This window comes from Juglans microcarpa x Juglans regia, chromosome 3S (assembly GCF_004785595.1).
Source record: "Juglans microcarpa x Juglans regia isolate MS1-56 chromosome 3S, Jm3101_v1.0, whole genome shotgun sequence".
In the NCBI taxonomy this organism is placed as follows: Eukaryota; Viridiplantae; Streptophyta; class Magnoliopsida; order Fagales; family Juglandaceae; genus Juglans; species Juglans microcarpa x Juglans regia.
The window spans coordinates 20,646,709-20,665,405 of NC_054599.1; the positions used below are offsets into that span (position 1 = coordinate 20,646,709).

At 34.8% G+C, this 18,697-nt stretch overlaps 2 protein-coding genes, 1 long non-coding RNA gene and 1 pseudogene across 3 annotated transcripts; 1 reads left to right on the forward strand and 3 right to left on the reverse strand.

Moving 5' to 3' along the window:
- Positions 1 to 369: 369 nt before the first annotated feature.
- On the reverse strand, positions 370 to 1,505 carry LOC121258777 (annotated as a pseudogene).
- Positions 1,506 to 1,568: 63 nt separating this feature from the next.
- LOC121257291 lies at positions 1,569 to 3,211 on the reverse strand. Its single transcript, XR_005939191.1, has 2 exons — positions 2,866 to 3,211; positions 1,569 to 1,964 (listed from the first exon to the last, which is right to left on the reverse strand). It is a non-coding gene; the product is annotated as an uncharacterized LOC121257291 (long non-coding RNA).
- A 1,785-nt stretch (positions 3,212 to 4,996) lies between these two features.
- On the forward strand, positions 4,997 to 5,588 carry LOC121257293 (phytosulfokines 3-like). Its single transcript, XM_041158251.1, has 2 exons — positions 4,997 to 5,255; positions 5,350 to 5,588. The coding sequence occupies exons 1-2, from the start codon at positions 5,106 to 5,108 to the stop codon at positions 5,470 to 5,472; spliced, it is 273 nt and encodes a 90-aa protein (XP_041014185.1). The 5' UTR covers positions 4,997 to 5,105; the 3' UTR covers positions 5,473 to 5,588.
- Positions 5,589 to 7,125: 1,537 nt separating this feature from the next.
- LOC121257292 (basic leucine zipper 43-like) lies at positions 7,126 to 8,147 on the reverse strand. The gene has a single exon (XM_041158250.1). It carries the CDS (start codon positions 7,891 to 7,893, stop codon positions 7,279 to 7,281), a length of 615 nt encoding a protein of 204 aa, XP_041014184.1. The 5' UTR covers positions 7,894 to 8,147; the 3' UTR covers positions 7,126 to 7,278.
- Positions 8,148 to 18,697: the final 10,550 nt, after the last annotated feature.

Genomic DNA, 18,697 nt, shown 5'->3' on the forward strand with positions numbered 1-18,697 from the left:
TTATTTATGACCCTCGTCACATCATTAAATCTATATAACGCCTGCCCAGAGCCATGAAGCATTTATTCTGACGACTCGAGTGCAAGAAATTCACCGTTTCTTTGGAAGTAACGGTGGATAGAGTTTTTTAATTAGAGAAAAGATATTTGTAACCGTAAAGTGTGCAACCGCCGCATAATCACTTTGAAAAAAGTAAATAAAATATGAGACCCACATAAAAAAAATTAATTTTTTAGTAGTAGACTCCACTCTTTTTCAAAGTAATTATGCGACGCTTACGCACTTCACGATTGTACGTAAGAAATGAGCATGCGTTATTCTAGGAAATGATCCTTTGACATAAACTAGATGGAACAGTGTTTAGCTCCCTGAAAATTATCAACAGAAGGATCAAAGGATTGAATAATTAAATTGCCCAATTTAGTCTTTCAAGAACGATGTTGAATATGATATAACAGATCAACCTATCTTGAACAGATGATGTCTCCACAAGTTGACAGGATGTTATCCCAATTTACCGCTCTCTCAATAACATTATTGCATTACTGCCAACATTCCATTAGACGGCTCAAATCAGATGTTCATGCTTCGACCGTTTAGATTCAATTGCTGCTCGTGCAGGTGCTTCACCCTAAGGTGGAATGCTCCCCCTAGATGAACTGGGTTGTATCTGTTCCTATTGAAAATGACAAAAAGAACCGGGCAGCAGTAGGAGCCCTAGGAAAGGGGCAGGAGCACTCGATGGAAGCATCCTAGTATGTCAATATCTCTCATTGGTATGAGCTCCAAAGTAAGCTCCGCCAATTTCAAGTCCCAACATTTTTCAATGCTCTTTGCAAGTATCAAGTTCATTACCTGGGCAAAGCTATAGATTTGGGATGCATAAAGTGCTTGCCTCACATCATCAATCAATTTTGCCTTATCCGCTGCTTGATCAAGACTGTTGCCAGGACCGCTTGACCTATAAACTTTGGCTAGTTCAATCCTTTCCTCCTTCAAACCACTGAGGAACCTGGCATCCAGGAACAATGCTACAATGGGTTTGACAATTGACAACTCAGCAGCCTGCTGGACTGTCCATTTACCAGTACCCCTCAAGCCAGATTTATCCAAAACCTTGTCCACCAGATAACCTTCTCCCTTATCCTTAATTCCAAATATATCTGCAGTGATCTCAACCGAGAAGCTCAAAACCTCTCTCTTGTTCTGTTATGAGAAAACACATCTTAGTTCCTCATTAGAGAGCTTTCCAACTGATTTAAGAACATCATGGGCCTTTGTGATTAGCTGCATATCACCATAGTCAATCCTGTTGAGAATCATCTAAACAAAATTTCTTGATTATCACTGGCCACCATCAAGAACCTGGGCACCACCTTAAGAAGGATTTCTTCAATGTGGTTGCATGTCTCAAGGGAACCTCCAGGCATCAAAGATGGCCCACGCAGAGCTCCCTCTTTTCTTCCGAAAACTTCCGTTCCAAGATTATGTAGACCCAATTCTAAGAAAACGGGACTTTAATTCATTTTATGCACAATAATTGTTGTGTAGTAGAAAGATATATCAGCTGAGCAAAAAGTCGAGCTGAATGATTAAATAGAACAATATAGTTATCAACTTACAGTACTTAAAAAATCAACTAAATTGAGCTTGCATGCCCCATGATCCTCAGCTTGGTTTGGTTGTGTTCGTCTACACACTTTGAACTAAAGCACTCAGAGATTCATAAGAACATTGAAGGAGAAAACAAGAAAAAGGAAAAAAGAAAACCAAAGGCGGAAAAAACTCTAATGCCTGTCAAAATTGCCAAGCGATTTTATTGCTTCGTTCGGGGAGAAATGGTACAATCTTTGGGTGGACACAGGCTACTCCAGCATACAGTCTGCTCAATGTCACTTCCACAACAGTTACAAAAGAAATTCCAGAGGAACCAACAACCTGCATTTTCGAACTTTCTTCTGTTCCTAGAGGAACACGTAAAACAAATTAATCCAATAAACAGGTTATACTTGACCATTTTTTTTATGAAAGCACAAAAACCACGGTTAAAACAGGTAGAAAAACACTTTGGTGGAATTTATTTTCCCTGTAGAACAGTCAAAATTTAAATGTCAAGCCTACGAGTGACTGAGTGCTTTTGACAATGTTTACATGAAGGTGAACAGCCTCAAAGGAAGTCTGCTGAGTGCTGACCATTAAAATCAGTGCAAATCACTTTCTAGTAAAACATGTTTACAATCTACCCAAGGAAAAATATTTTTATATTCACCTTACATCCATCTCATAGCTTCATAATCCTTTCTGAGAAATATTTTAGCCACAAAAAAATTATACCAAAGTAATCTTATAATTCTATAAAGTGGCGTGACTTGACGTGGTTCGTTATATTATAAAGTTACTTTTATTATAAAATAAATCTAAATGATCAGATAAAACCACGTCAATTTATAAGATTATTTTTATGTAATTTCTTTATAGATGTTACAGTACTCTTCCAGAATTAAGTCAACATATAGAAGGCCTAACCTTCAGAAAAGCAAAGATGTATCATGCCACACTTTAAACGAGTGTATCTAAAGAGACTTGGGGTTTGCAAAAAGGTAAAGAGCAGCTCAGTGAACTGATCTAAGCAAGCAGCACAAGAGATTTCGTAAGAGATTTCGGACTATGCCAAAGAAGATTCAGCACCCAGATTGAAGGTGAATTTCTTTTGGAACTAACGAACTTTTATCATATCAAGTTCGAGTATTTTGTATACAGATTTGCCAGTTGATCAGTTAACAAGCCCTAATAACAGCTTCAAGCAATTTCATGAAGATGAAGCCGAATCTGGATTTTTGAAAGGAGAGGAGAATAATTAATTACCCTTTGAATTCGATGGAGGGGTGGGATCAAGAGGTGTGCTTGGCATTGTGTAAGAAGGCAGCAGAGCAAAGAATGGAGGCAATGAAGGCGAAAATTCCCAGCCCAAAAATCAAAGAGATCCCAGCAACCACCAGGTCTAACACACACTGCAAACTTTGCAAACTTAATAAATTCATCATCTTCTTGTTTCCGCTTACTGGGTTATGGGTACAGCTCAGAATTTGGAAAGACAAGGGTTCCAAAGAATTCTGCGGGAGACTTGAGAGCGAGAGAGAATCCAAAAGAGAGGAGCATACGGGAGAGCCCAAAGAAAAGGTTTTTTTTAAGAAATTCAATGATAAACCAATAAATTACAGAAATCAATACATTCTCAAATATTCAAAATAAATTATAATATATATATATATATATTATATTCCATTGTCAACTACATAATTTATTTTTTATTTATTTTTTTAAATACCCATTTACAAATATACGTATTTTTTCTGATTAAAATCCATATTGGTCCAGAAAAAAAAAAAAAGAGAAATTTATATTCACTTCAGCTCTAGAAAAAGGAAAAAAGAATTAAAAATTGAGAGAGGGTGGCTCTACTCCTACGGAGCTTCCGCTATTGAGTTTTTTTTTTTTTTTCCTTTTTTTAATATGTATTTGTTTAATATTTTTAAATATTTTTTTAAAAAAAAAATCTTAATATTATTAAAAAATACTTACTTAATCATATAGTTAAAAAAATTAAAAATTAAAAAAAAAAACCAGCGGGAGCAATATATATTTATTTTAGAAACTTTTGCTGAGAGTGTCCGTTGGTTCCCACTTGCCGGTGGTGATAACTAGGTGACATCTCAAGTCTTCAAACAGATAATATATATTTATTTTCTCGGCCCTTGAAACAGATAATAGATGACTGAGAAAGCGTCAGAAACAGCAGCATCTCTCCTGTTTACTACAGAAAATTTCATTTTATCTTGTTCATTTTCTTTGGCATATAAATATATACACACACATACATATATGTTTTATTTCAATGTTTGGCTACGGAGTCTGCATGCTTCAAACAAAATCGAACTGCCTGCTCCAGTTTTTGATAGAAAGATGATTCTATCAGCTAAAGTTTCTCGGAGTTGGTAAATTGAGAGATATTCTGGAAGTATATTGCAAAGTACTATTTCTCTTATTCCTGCAAGTTTCCTTGGTGACAAAAAGGGTGGAATAGCAACGCAATAGAAATGCATATATTAAAAACCTCTGAGAATGATGCAGTGTTGCTCATGGAAATATTCAAATAATGCCAAACAGAGTCTGTTTCTCTATGGATAATTTGCAAACAAATCTAAATATAAATGCATGTCAGCAGACAAAACGCTGCTTCGATGAACTAAATTTACATTTCCAATACCAGACATTGAAATCTAAATTAAATCTTTATCATAGATGTATCTCCAGCTATACCAAATTCGAATCCTAGAAAATCAAGCCATTCTCAGGTCAACTTGGCAAAATGGTCAAAACAAAAAAGCCTCGATAACACAAATATATATATGTATGTGCATTAAAATGAAGTACGATTAGTAAATGGTTTTGTTATTAGTTTGAACAAGCTTGCATGATGTCTTCCTCCTAAAAAAGCTCTTAAATTTATGGCCTTTAAATGCCTATTTCTTAGTAATGTTATGGGGTTTCACATCAGAGAGCCTGATCCAAACTTGGCTTCATAAATTGCACAGACATTTAAATATTTTAACATCAACAGATCATGTCTACCACATGCAACTGAACATCGGATCCCAGTTGTGTCTTCCAGTCCTATACGAGCTGGGTATATACAGTATAGCCATTTATCTGATGTAAACACCTGCACTAACAATGAGCTAGCTTCCCATTACACAGAAATTGCATTGTCATCAAGGAAGAAAGGGGATGATAAAAGTGGTTCTCGATGATCCATGTCCCTAAATATGGTGATGTTTCCTAGGAACAAGGATATAGCACTGGGCCACTGACCTGTTAAATGGGTATTGCCAATGCTGACTTTTTTTTCTTGTGTTGCATAATTTCAATGCTCATTCAGGGTAATCTTAATTACTGCCCACTACTACTGCCCTGCTGCCTACTGCCTTCTATCTTTCTCCATTTATAGCTCCCCGTTTGTCCATAGATCTTACTCACTCAATCACTCACTCACTCACTGTATATGCTGAATCCAATCTTGGCATTGAAGAGTACTGAAAAAAAAAATGGCAACCAGCATCACTTCCTTCCTCTTGGTTTTACTTCTTCTATCAAGTGCAACAGCTAGACCACTCTCAACATTCCTAACAACTACTTGGGCAGAATCTGATCACTTGCACATGCCCCCATCTCCCAATCCCACGTTATTATCACCAGTAAGTTGATTATTTCTTTCTCAAACAATAAATGCTTACATATACATGTACAGATTAATGGATTTTTTTCTTCAAAAAAATATATTTGGTGTAGGAGGAATCGGGCATGGATACTGATGATGGCTGCAGGGGTTTAGAAAGCGAAGAGTGTTTGATTAGAAGGTCCATGGTTGCCCATACGGACTATATATACACTCAAGACATCAGTGAACCATGATTTTGTGTTCTTTTTTCTCACTTTAAAAGTGTGCAAGTTTTGATATCTTCTGTGGAAAGAATTAGACAAAAGATTCAGATTTCATATGAAACTGGGAAACTGCCATCCGGTTCTCTTTTTTTTTCTTTAATGTGTATTATTATTCTATCGGCCTAATTACATAGCGCTCAAATGAAAAGACACAAAAGAAACTGCGTATAGCTCATAAACAAGATATCCCACTGCTATAGGTAAACCAAAGGTAAGATTGACATGCAATTGCATCTACCTCGTGTTTGGTATAAAAAGATTAAATAGAATTTGCAAAATGGCTATAAACTAATTAATAACTATAAAATCGAGACATATGGATAGTTTTATTTATTTTTGGTTAAGTAATTTTAAGGAAAGGAAATTAAGACAGACTTAAGTAATTAAAAGGAATTTCAAGCTGATCCCACAAAAAGCACTTTATTCGTGTTAAAGAGATTCTATCTGCATCAGTCTAATTACAATATATCATTTATTGCTCAGACTCAAAAAAGATTTTGGATAAGATGACCAAGTATTCTCAAAGATATTTGTCTGACATTATCTGTGCTTGCGCGCTGAGATAGAAACAAAATGCCGAGTGACAGAAAGTTTTGTCAAATACAGTGTAATTTGCTCACCCAAATAATTGTGAAGTCCCTAACAAGTCAATCATTTATGATAAAATACATTTATCCAACCTTCCACAGAAACTGGCTTCCAAGTTAAGAGTACTATAATGCGCATGAAAGCACAAATTCCGAAAATGGGGGGGAAGGAAAGGGGACGCATTGTGGGAGTTGCTGATGCAGTGCAGCAGTAGCTTAATAGAATTGCGACAAAAGCTACTGTTCTAGAACACCTGAAACGTACATAGGCTTTACATGAGATGACCCAAGTTGAAGAAACAGTACTAGAGGCTTGGCTGAACCACGTCAGGCAATGGCAGGCATTGTTGCCCACACAAAAAGATAAAAAAGACAGTTCTTGGGTGTTCATGTAGTGGATAGCCCTTTGAAACGTTTTGCCCGTTATAGTAGTTATTTGTGTGATGAACCACTAACACCAGCACCCTCCACCACCTTTTGTCTCTTATTCTCTGCAACACACTGAATTGGCCATGGGACCTCCTTTCAGTGTGGCTCAAGCTTGCTTGCTCTTCTATGTAATCAAGCAAGGAAAATGACAAACTTATAACATTTTAACATTTTAACAACTATTTTACAATCCTATTTCAAATGGTTTAATGAAATGGGACAATTGCATTGGTCGATTATAAAATAATAAGTTGTAAATGTAACATTAACCATCACGAAAATATCACTGCCTCTTGTAGTATGGATTAAAGATTTTTGTATTACCCAATAACATTTATCTTTCTGTTTTGTTTCCCACAATTACCGTACTGTTTGATGTTCCTTGCCTGATTCATGAGTCAGGTGGAAATATACTATCAAAGTTGGTTGTTTCTCGATATGATGGGAAGATAAAGTTACCAAGTCTTTGATAAGTACTGGGATGTACTTACCAAAAAAAAATGTAAGGGTCTGGTTGGACTTTGATGAAAAATATCATTGTCAGGAGTTCTTCTCCTCAAGTTGAATGACACATATGCGGCGAGGGGAACTAAATTAAACAGTTGCCTTAAAGTATTTGATTATAATGGGACGGAATTGAACCTTGCAAAGATAAAAGAAGGTCCAAAGATGTTATTCTCTGTTTTGGAACAACCATAGTAGACATGAGGAACATAGATAGACTAGTTATTATGGAAAAAAAGAGTCTTGATTCCTGTGTCTAATCATAATAAAGCAAGTCTTCGGGATTAGAGATGGATTGGTCGGAGGATTCAGCTCCGAGATCAGCAGTGTTGGAAGGAATAATCTCTTCCAAGTCTCTTAACGTAGTAGGGTAAGGACTGCCAATTTGCAGGTGTGTGAGCATTTGGCGAAGATCAGAAGCCTCTTCCTTGAGTCTTGTATTCTCCTGAAGAACCTCGTCATGGTTCTCAGTAACATGATTCAACCTTTCTATCAGATGGTGGTTCTCTGTTCGAAGCCTTACAACCTGTGACCAGAGTTCATCTAGGTGCTTTTGTTTCCTCATCCGTGATCTGCGTGCAGATTCTCTGTTAGAAATCATTCTTCGCTGCTTCCTTTCATCGATGATGCCGAGTTGATGCTCCTCAGCTTCATCAGAAGTGCTGGAGTTATTGCTTATGCAGGAGTATTGTGGAGTAAACTCATGGCCTTGAGGATTAGGGAAGTGAAAGTTGGGTAAGCTGGTTAAGAATCTATTGAAATAAAGGTCTGGTGTGTTTGTGTTGCTCTGCATCATTTCATAGCTAACGGGAGTTGGAATCTGGGTTTCCTGTGCTAGATAGCGGATTCCTGTAATCTCAGTTGGAAGCATGTTTCAAACTTTGAAGATGATATCTGAGAAGGGTTGTATTGAAGAGATTGAGGATAGGGAAGGAGGGCACAAGGGACTGGAGGGGTTTTATAGGAGGAAAAATGCCAAGAGAAGTGGGCCAGTTTGAGGAACAGTGTTACAGCTTCAGGGGCTTACACGAAAAGAACTTGAAAACATTATCAGAATGCCACTCTAGATGTCTATTTAATGATGCATTAGGTGCCTACCAAATTACACCTGCGGCTACATTTTTAAGTGGTTTCATATGCTTGTACTCAAATAAACAGTCATTTAAAAAATTGTGCCATACTAACAAATATGATTATGGATGACAAAGTCTAAGATGAAGAATAGATTTTCCCTAAAATTCATTCACCTTACATCGTATTGGTGCTGTTTTGAGTTCATACCATATGTCGGAGACAGACAAATCCTATGTTCATCAAACTCTTTTAATGACACACACATATATATATATATATATACACACACATACACATCACTTGTCGAGGAGGAAAACCGTGATAACAAATATCATTTAAGGGTTATATCTCAACCAAAACTATAAAAACTTATTACCTACCAACTAAACATTTACAACGAAGATATGGTGGGCTTATTTTGTCTAGTTTTATTAACCCTCGCGCTTTCTGCCGGATATCCGACCAACAACTATAAATCGCTCCCAACTTGGCCAAATGGTTCCCAACTTGGTTCACCTTGTGGAATACGTGGTGGTATGAAATAGTCATATTTCTTTTAACCTCTGCGATCTTATCCATAATTCCCTATGAAACCATGGACAGCACCCTTCCCCCTTGTATTCATCGTACCACAACCATAGAATTTGATTCTACTTCAACATCTAGAAAACCCTTCTGATATACATATCATTAATCCCTCTAGGAGTGCTCTCATCTCTGTTTCAGTGTTTGTGCCCGGCTTATTAAAGGTTGAAAAAACCACTATGCTTGAGGAATGAGATGAGATAGAAATATGTGAATAGTAGTAAAATGATTTGTGAATAGTAGTAAAATGGTTTAAGTTGTGATATTTTATAGGGTTTTGGGAAAGGAAAGAGAAAATGTTGAAAAAAAATATTATAAAATTAAAATATTGCTAGAATATAATTTTTTAATATAATTTTTATTTTGAGATTTGAAAATTTTGAATTATTTTTTCGTGCTTTGTTTAGAAGTTTGGAAAATTGTAATGATTAGATAAAAAATTTGAAAATGTATGTTTGAGTGGTGTTTGGATGTTGAGATGAGATGAGATGAAACCATCTCAACATCCAAACAACCCCTTAAAGGTTGTCCAAGATCCTTCCTACCTCACTATACCGCCACCTCCACAATTTCCAAAAATTTCCCATAGAGCAACCATCTACATTGAGTACTTTTACCTTCCCAGCTTGTGGCTTGGTCCAAATCAAGGTTTGTGTGATCTGTCCCTTTAATGACATTTATATATACATGTATGTACGAATGTATGGATGAATATGGGCATGTATCTATAGAAATCTAACATATTTGGAAAACCATTTGGCATTGGGTATGATGGTTGATTACAAGAGATCAGAGAACTTCATGATGTGGGTTTGCAATAATTTAGATAAGGAAGTACTGCTTGGAAGAAGAATGAAAAAGGCATAAAAGAAATGGAAGTTAAAGGCCAATTCCAGGAGATCAGTTATTTTCCCGAGAAAGTTAGCAAAAATTCAGAGCCATATCAGTACTCAAACATCTTATGATTCATGTTGATGAAATGGTTAAAAAGGCAAATTAACTATTAAATAATATGCAGGTTTGATGATACTTTTTTTCTACAGTTCTGATGACTCACCAAGCACTTGATCATTCTGGTTTTAATTGGAGGGACCATCCATTTGTCTACATATTGTGTATATTGAACTGACCAGACAATAAAAGTTGACAAATTTTTTTTTTTTTTTTCAAGATCCATATGTCAACAGAGAGAATTGCCTGTTCACCACAAAACAAAACAAAAAAGCCTTGACCCAAACGTTTTCCATGAAAATATGGCCTGATCTTTACAAGAGACAGCTTGAGCTAGTGGAACTCTGCAAATTAACATTAATTATTGAAGTAAATTATAATTAATCAACTTTAAATTATTCAATATCTTTAAAGAGAAGTTCACTAGCAGCTTGCATCATCCTGATAGGAATGTTCATGAGTACAGCATCAGCAATTCCCTTCAGCTTTCTCCATCTCTGAACAATATATATATACATATATATATATATATAGAAATAATGGGTGGAAGCTCTTCTAATATTCTAATGGCATGAACTACCGTATGTAGTCTTTATTAATATTATTCGATCACCTGAATGTGGCAGCTTCGCACTGGGAGTTTTAAAGTGATGATCTGCATAATCAATAATATTTATATATACTGGTTTTGGTTTCCTTGTCTTTAAGTCATTCTTGTAATTAATTGGACTTAATTGATCTGCTTTGAGTCCCACATGCATTAATATTATAATAAATTAACAGGCCGCAGTAGCGATGAAAAGAGACTAGATCAGAAAAAGTAGTATTGGCAACTGGCCGCAAATCCCAGTTCCAGGAGGCATTCAGCAACTAGCAAACACAAGCTCCACCTTGTTCTTTACATTTCAATCTTTCTGGTTTTAGAATTGAAAATACCCAATTTAGTTAGGTGATTCCCCACTACCATACATATATATATATATATATATATATATATATATATATAAATATAAAAGATGTGTATGCATATATGCATGCATGCATGAAACTTATCCACTATGGCTAGGCAACATTCATTAATTGTATCTGTGTCATTTTCCTATTTGTAATTATAAGTTCTATATATGCTCGGGATCTCTCTCCGTTTGCAGCCAATGAGCGCATCGCGCTCCATGAATTTGGAGGGTGATTGATTAGGAGCATAATATGAACATAAATGTTTCATAAAGCTCCTCCTCTGCGCCGTTTCCGATCTGGGAGGTTTCTAGAGAGAAGGAAGAGTCTCAATCTAAGAAACCGGGCCGGCTACGGTCCCATGCAAAATATTCTTATAAGATAATGTTAAGTATAATATAATTATATTTACAAATCGAATAAATAAATGCAATGGTACGTATATATATATATATATATATTATGTACGTACACTGTTGCATGACTTGCTTTTGCTTTTACAGTTCTAGGAAAATAAAAATGTCGATCGAGAGAATGAAGAAAAAAAATTGTTAGTCACAATTATTTATATATAGGAGAAACTATGCATGCAAAGACGCATCTCCCACAAGCCATTTGTCCTTCGTACGGACTGAAAATATAAAATTAAGTGGATAATGTAAATGATTAGGAAAAAACAGTACGGGATAATTTAAATGATTTAGGCCCGGTTTGTATTCGCAAGTCATCTCAACTCATTTCAATTCATCTTAACTCATCTCACTACTATTCATTATTATTTATCAACTTAAACTCACAAAGCTCATTACTATTTATAACTTATCTCATTACTATTCACAGTCCATCTCAACTCATCTAAACTCATCTTCAAATCCAAACGATACCTTAGAGATTAACCACTACAAGGGGATCGGACTAATTAAGAACATTATTTAATCTGATCGAATATTACTCATATGATATCTACATATATATATATATATATATAATGCCTTATAAAATTATTTATCCACAAGTACTCTTCTGAAGTATTACTACTAGACGATGGGCCCAAACCGAATTTATATATACATGTAAACATAATACAAAATAAATAATGTAACAGTGGCAATTAAGTTCATGTATGATTAAAAAAACATGCTTTTAATACTACTAATGTAAACAGAAAAAAAAAAGTTAAAACAAAATAACCAAAGAAACATGTGTAGATTAATAAATCCAACCAAAAAACAAATAAGCTGTAATGCCCGTACTCAGATGGGTCGGAGAATTATTACTTGTCACCTATAGTCATGTCTCCCAATACAAATATAATCTCCAAATGCTCCAAAATAAAACATAAATTCATCTAATTCAACTTGATACATAAATTTCCTCCACAAGGTCATCAATGTAATAAATCAAATAACATAATTCAACATTTCAAACTTGAACCGTAGATATAATTGGTGGGTGTAACCGAACTTTCGACCCTGCAAATCGAAATTCATCTCATTCAGGGGGTCTGAATACCACTTCCTTTTTAAAACAATCAATACAAGCGTGGTAGGAAGCCAGTCAGTCTATACCCAATATTACATCAAATCCGACCATACAGAATTCTATCAGGTTAGCTGGTATTAGTCTCCCTTCAATGGATAATGGACACCCTGGTAGAATCTCATCACAGGTTACTGAATTTCCTATTGGGATCGAGACAACTAACTTGTACTTCAGCTTTTCAGTTTCTAAAGTGCAAAATTTAGAATAATTCATAGAAATAAATGAATGTGTAGCTTCAGAATCAAACAGCACAGTAGTGTTATCGGAAAACAAAGAAATGGTACCTGTGATCACATTCAGCATCCTTCATGAATTAAATAACCATAGACTTATCAACAAACAACATGTTAATTTCTTAGAGAAAAAAAAGAAAGAAATTGTACCAGTGATCACATCATTTCTATTCTCAGTGCAAAAATCCATACAGGCACAGTTGTGCGCTGGTTGTTGCCTCACATTATCCCTTCGGTTCTGGGTGGTGGTGGTGGTGGTGGTATGACGGTCTTGTTGTTGTCCAATTACAACGAGCAGTCCCTAAGATAGTGACTCTGCTTGCCACAATAGAAACGTAGTCCTGCCTCCTTCCTACACTCTCCAGTATGTACTAAATTGCATGTCTTGCACTGATATGCTTATTGGTTGCCTTGAACCGGCTTCTTGCTAGAGCTACTACATTCGTTCATCTTTTTCCACGAGCCTTGGTCTATACTAGAATATGACCCAAGTGGAGTAGTCATCTTCCTCTGATCTTGGGAGACGACACTTCTTTGAAGACTTTGTTCAAATACAGTGGCCTTATTCACTAATTTCGAGAAACTCCGAATCTGAAAGCCCACCACTCGTTCATAAATCTTATCGTTCAGCCCCTACTCGAACTTTCGAGTCTTCTTCTCCTCATCAGGGATCAGGTATGCCACAAAATGTGACAACTCAATAAATTTGGTCGTGTACTGGTGCACTATCATAGCTCCCTGCACCAAATTGGTAAACTCCATGGCCCTATTGTCTCTGACCGAGTTTGAAAAGAAGCATTCTAGAAAAATTTGCTTGAACTAGGGCCAATTGACTACTTCCGTCCCTTTAGTTTCCATTATAGTTCTCTAAAAAATCCACTATCTTTCTACCTCTCTTGTCAGCTTGAAGGCCGAGTGCAATACTTTATGTTCATCAATATAACTTAGGACATGGAGTATCTCCTTAATGTCCTGAATCCAGTCCTCTGCTAAGGTTGGGTCGCCCCACCCATCAAAAGTAGGAGGTTGCATCCGATTAAACTGTTCTACGATACATCCACCCTCATCACTTGTCACATTCAAGTCTGACGTGTTTCATAAACGGCGGCGAGTTGCCATCCTGGAAGATCCACACTTGATTAAATGTCTCGCACAAGTATAAAAATAATAATAATAATGGTAATGATAATTTAAACATAATGGTATCTATTAAAAATGAATATATATATATATATATATACACACAATAATTCAACAATTCTTGATCAGAATCTAAACCTTATAATCAATCAATTCTTACTTTAAAGTTTACCAATTCTGAAACCTCGTTGTTGATGAATAAAAAATCGCTCAATAGGCCAGAAGGGGAGAAAGAGTCATTCCCGGTCCATTAAGATGATTCGGGCATCGATCAGTGTTGTTTAGAGCCTCTGACAGTGGTCTAGTACGACTATACGGTATCGGTGCGTACATCCATGGCGGTGAATGGAAAACTAGTGCAGAGAAAATAGATAAAAAAGGACACATCAATTTACATGGTTCGGCATGTTGCCTACGTCTACGAACGTTTGGGGAGGAAAAATCCACTATAAAATGCTTGTTTGTAGTCTCTTATAGCTCTCATTTCTTATAGTACAATGGGAGTTAGAGATCTACTTGCTGGAGAAAATGTTCTCTCTGGAGCTCTCCCTCTAGAGGTTGAAGAAGAAACCCCTTTTAAGTCATCTGGACGTCCCCTTTTATCTGATCCTCTTCCCACGTGCGCCTCAATAATGGTGAAAGATGTCTGCTTTTCGTGTTTGACCCTATCTTCCTTTCCCATTTTCTCCTGACACACCCCTATCCCCTGCCACCTGACACCCCTCTACCTTAACTCCTTGCTTCCCTTCTTGTCCCCTAATGGTGGCCTGGTGGGCTAGGCTTAGTCTTGGGCCTAGATATTTTACCCCCTCACACTAATATTTTACAAGACTAAATACAACTATAACATCAGACCCTAAATCTTTACCTGACACCTTGAATACCATGAAATAGTTCTCCAATCTTTCAAAGTCCTCAAATATCATATAATTAAATTCCTATAATTTGTAATTGTGGAAACTGTAAACAGTAACGTAATCATCTTCTTCAATTTTAAAAATCACTTCCTAAAATCCTCATATATCCAACACCACATATAATATAGTCTACAGAACTACAAACTTATCTTTAATACCAAATGTAACGCCCCATAACCAGATGGGTCAGAGAATTACTATTTGTCACCTATAGTCATGTCTCCCAATACAAATATAATCCCCAAAAGCTCCAAAATAAAACATAAATTCATCTATTTCAACTTAATACATTAATTTCCTCCACAAATTCATCAATGCAATAAATCAAATAACATAATTCAATGTTTCCAACTTGAATAGTAGATATAATCGGTGAGTGTAACCGCATTTTCAACCCTGCAAACTGAAATTCATCTCCTTCGGGGGGTCTAAATACCACTTCCTTTTTAAAACAATCAATACTAGCATTGTAGGAAGCCAACCAGCCCATATCTAATATTACATTAAACCCGACCATGCGAAATACTACCAGGTTACCTGGTATTAGTCTCCCTTCAATGGATAGTGGACACCTCAATAGAATCTCATCACAAATTATCGAATTTTCTGTTAAGGTCGAGACAACTAACTTGTACTTCAGATTTTCAATTTCTAAAGTGCAAAACTTAGAATAACCCATAGAAACAAATGAACGTATAGCTCCAAAATCAAACAACACAATAGCATTATTGGAAAACAAAGAAATGGTGCTTGTGATCATGTTCAGCATCATTAATGAATTATATAAACCTTGGTGATGTTGGGTGGTCTCGAATTGTTGCAGCTGGTTGGGGTTGATGTGACGGAGTGAATGGAGTTTTTTTGTAATTGTCTGAGTTGTGGTGCTTGGCTGGAGGAGCTGTTATGCATGTTGTATAGGCTGGTATGAGCGGCTGGTTGGGTTGTGTTTGTTGTTGGAAAATGGAGTTGTTTTGTTGGCTGTGAGGGTGACAAATTAATTACTAAATATTGGCTTGTGTTAATATGTTGTAGAGTCGGATAGTTGCTGGATGACTTAGCAGTGGCTGTTTTTGACATGTATGAGTGATTATTGTAGTACTATGGATTGGTTTTGAAGTGCTTGATAAGTCAATTTGTGAAATGTTAAATGATATCAGAATCTATCCCAACCAGAAATGTGAGACTTGAGTCATACTATCTACAACGAACAGGCCCGACAAGGACGTCGGAATTTAAAGGGGGAAGATTGTAATACCCTATATGATAAAGATAAGGGTAAGTGGTGTATGAGATCTCAAATTGCTTGAAAATGAGAAGTTCTTGCTCTTTATAAGGTTCCAATGAGACTCCAATTATATCATTAACTAATCCTTTTGGAGTATAAGTCATATGGTTTAGACCTTTCATTGGGGCATTACATAATGTGCGGTTTGGATAGTTAGTTAAGATGAGATTAGTTGAGATGAAAGTTTCAGTTATTTTTCTATGTATTTTTTCGAATAATGTAGAACGTAATTTGAATTTTAAAAAGACTATCAATGGACGAAAATACCTATAAAATTTTAAGATAATTACAACTTTCAAACTTTCAAGAATATAGTCATAATTTTTAAAAATTAAGCACTTTTTAAATTTATTTCTAAATAGACGTAACATGTTTGAAAGTATTTTAAATATATAGTTATCAAGCAGTAAATAACTTTTTAATAATAAAACTTATTACTTAAATTATAAATTATAAACCATAAAATTATAAATTATATTTCTCACTATAATTCCAAACGTGCACGTAATATTATGACTTACAACTTTAATCATAACTCGAGAATTTATCATTTGAGTCAGAGTTATCCATCGTGAAAATAAACAGTATAACTCGTGAAATAAACAGTTTTGGAATACAGACATATGCATGCATGTACTTTAATCATATCTCAGAAGGACACAAAAAGAAACTGTTTAATTATATGATAAGAAATAGAGATAGTCACAAAAGAGATCAATGATCCTATGACTAAAGGTAGCCACAAATTCAAGTTAGCATTTGCGACGGACTTCATGTTGTCTTTACAAATGGTGGTGATGAAGATCAATATGGTTTCACCTTTTCCCCGACAGTCATCCCTGCCATGCATATGCATTTGTCCCTGCAGCAATTACTCTTTAGTGTCGATCGACCTTGTCCGTATATATCCTCCATGATCTTGCTCAAAGCTCAATTGCTAACACTAAAATAACTCTTCATGTTCTGTGTTATCTCGACACTTTCTATCGCATCTGATAATTCTAGCTAATACAAAAATAGCCAGAAAAAACATGTATGGGCATACGCCATTCAACCACTAGTCAAGCATGAAATTATCACCACGCTTGCATGATTAACCCTGAGAAAATTTAGCACTCTATGAGCCCCATACTGATTACAATCACATACAAAAATCAAAGAAAGAGAGATTGAAAAACCATGAAAAAGGGTTTGATTAAATGAGTAGAATTTCTCATAGCTAGGTCTGCAATTTTCGAGAAAATTCATAATCTAACACGAAATTAACAGATTAGATCGGCTAATTCGAATCAGATTTAGGTAAGTACTTAATTAGAAAAAAAGTAATTGAAATGTCAATTATGTAGTGTAATAATCAATATATATAATAACAATTCTTTGTTTATATTTTTATAATGTTAGTTTTTAGACTGTGATTTTTATTTGAGAAATGATAGTTACAATTGTGAGTGCGCAAATGCCGCGCTATCACTTTGAAAAAAATAAATAAATACGAAATCTACATAAAAAAATTAATTTTTTAATAGTAAACTCTACTTTTTTTAAAACGACTACACGACGCTTACACACTCCACGACTGCATGTAACATTACTCTTTTTATTTTATATTGTTGTTCACTCGCTAGAAATTAGTAGCCCCACCATAAAAAAATAAAATCCCAATTATAATTCAATCAATTAATATCATTTATTTATTTATTGTATTTATATTCTTTCTTTAGCTTCATTTACCTATAAATAGAGACAGATATTATGTATTCAAGAAATAGTATTTTTTATGCTTTCTGCATGCACTTTAGGACCAGATAAAATGCAGACAAACCAGCGGAGAAAGGACCCCAAAAAGAGCAATACGAGTGCTGCGTACGTACGGAGGGGGACTGGATTTAACGGCTACTGATCGTTTTCGAACAAACGCGTGGGGATGCCTTTACCGGCTACACCCCCACCCAACACCCTCCCACTTTCTTAAAGATAACGATGGATTTATTATTTTTTTTATTTTTCTTTTACATATTAGTAAAATTATATATTTTTTTAATTTTTTTTCTTAATAATTCAGCTGCATGTTAAAAAAAATGCTAAAAATAAAATAATAAAAAATTCAAATACATTATAAAATAATAGACCTATCATTATCCATTTCTTAATTAAAACAATAACATGAGAATCTACTTAGACGTCATGATTGTAGTCCTATATCATATTATATTTTTTATTTTATTTTTAATATGTAGTGTAAGATTGTTGAATAAAAAAATTCACTGTATGTTATTGACGCGATAAAATTTGATTTATAAAAAATTATAAATTTAAATCTTATAAATCAAATCGTATCATGTATCATATTAATTATATAGACGATGTTCTTAGTTTATACTGGTTTTTGAATAGAATAGCTTGTCTACTAATTAATTGTTGGAGGTGATAATTTAAAAAGAAAATCATGAATGCATTAATCAAAGTTTAAATCAATAATCTGAAAAAAAAAAAAAAAAGGGGGGGATGGAGCTCTAATAAAGTTCTCGTTATAAGAGATGTACGGACATGTTTGGCAACCTACAAAATTTTTAAAATTTGATCTTATAATTTCATTTTCAGGGCATCATTTAATAACAAGAAATTTTTCTATTTTAAGTTTTAAACTTTTCATAAATTATTACTTAATAATTATTCAATAACAAAAATTAATACAACTTTTATAAATTTTAAAAAGAAATTATATTAAAAAATTATATTCAAATAAATTTTAATATAAAATATCTATTAATCTCACAGACTCTAATACAATATTTATTTTAAAAAAAATTTTTCTCTCTCATTTTTTAAGACCTAATCTAAAACAAATGATCATCAGAATTAATTCTTAAATATATCCAAACATTCTTGGCATCCAAACATACCATAAGCCTTAGTTAGAGAAAACGGATCGAAGATGAGTACTGGATAAGTCGGAACAAATAAACCAATCTAGGTTAGGATACCCGAGATCCA

What these genes read in the sequence shown, in the direction of transcription:
- LOC121257293 (XM_041158251.1), top strand. Translation starts at nt 5,106, where the DNA reads ATGGCAACCAGCATCACTTCCTTCCTCTTGGTTTTACTTCTTCTATCA. An exon ending in ATCCCACGTTATTATCACCA is followed by an intron (nt 5,256 to 5,349) that starts GTAAGTTGATTA and finishes TATTTGGTGTAG; the next exon opens with GAGGAATCGGGCATGGATAC.
- LOC121257292 (XM_041158250.1), bottom strand. Translation starts at nt 7,893, where the DNA reads ATGCTTCCAACTGAGATTACAGGAATCCGCTATCTAGCACAGGAAACC.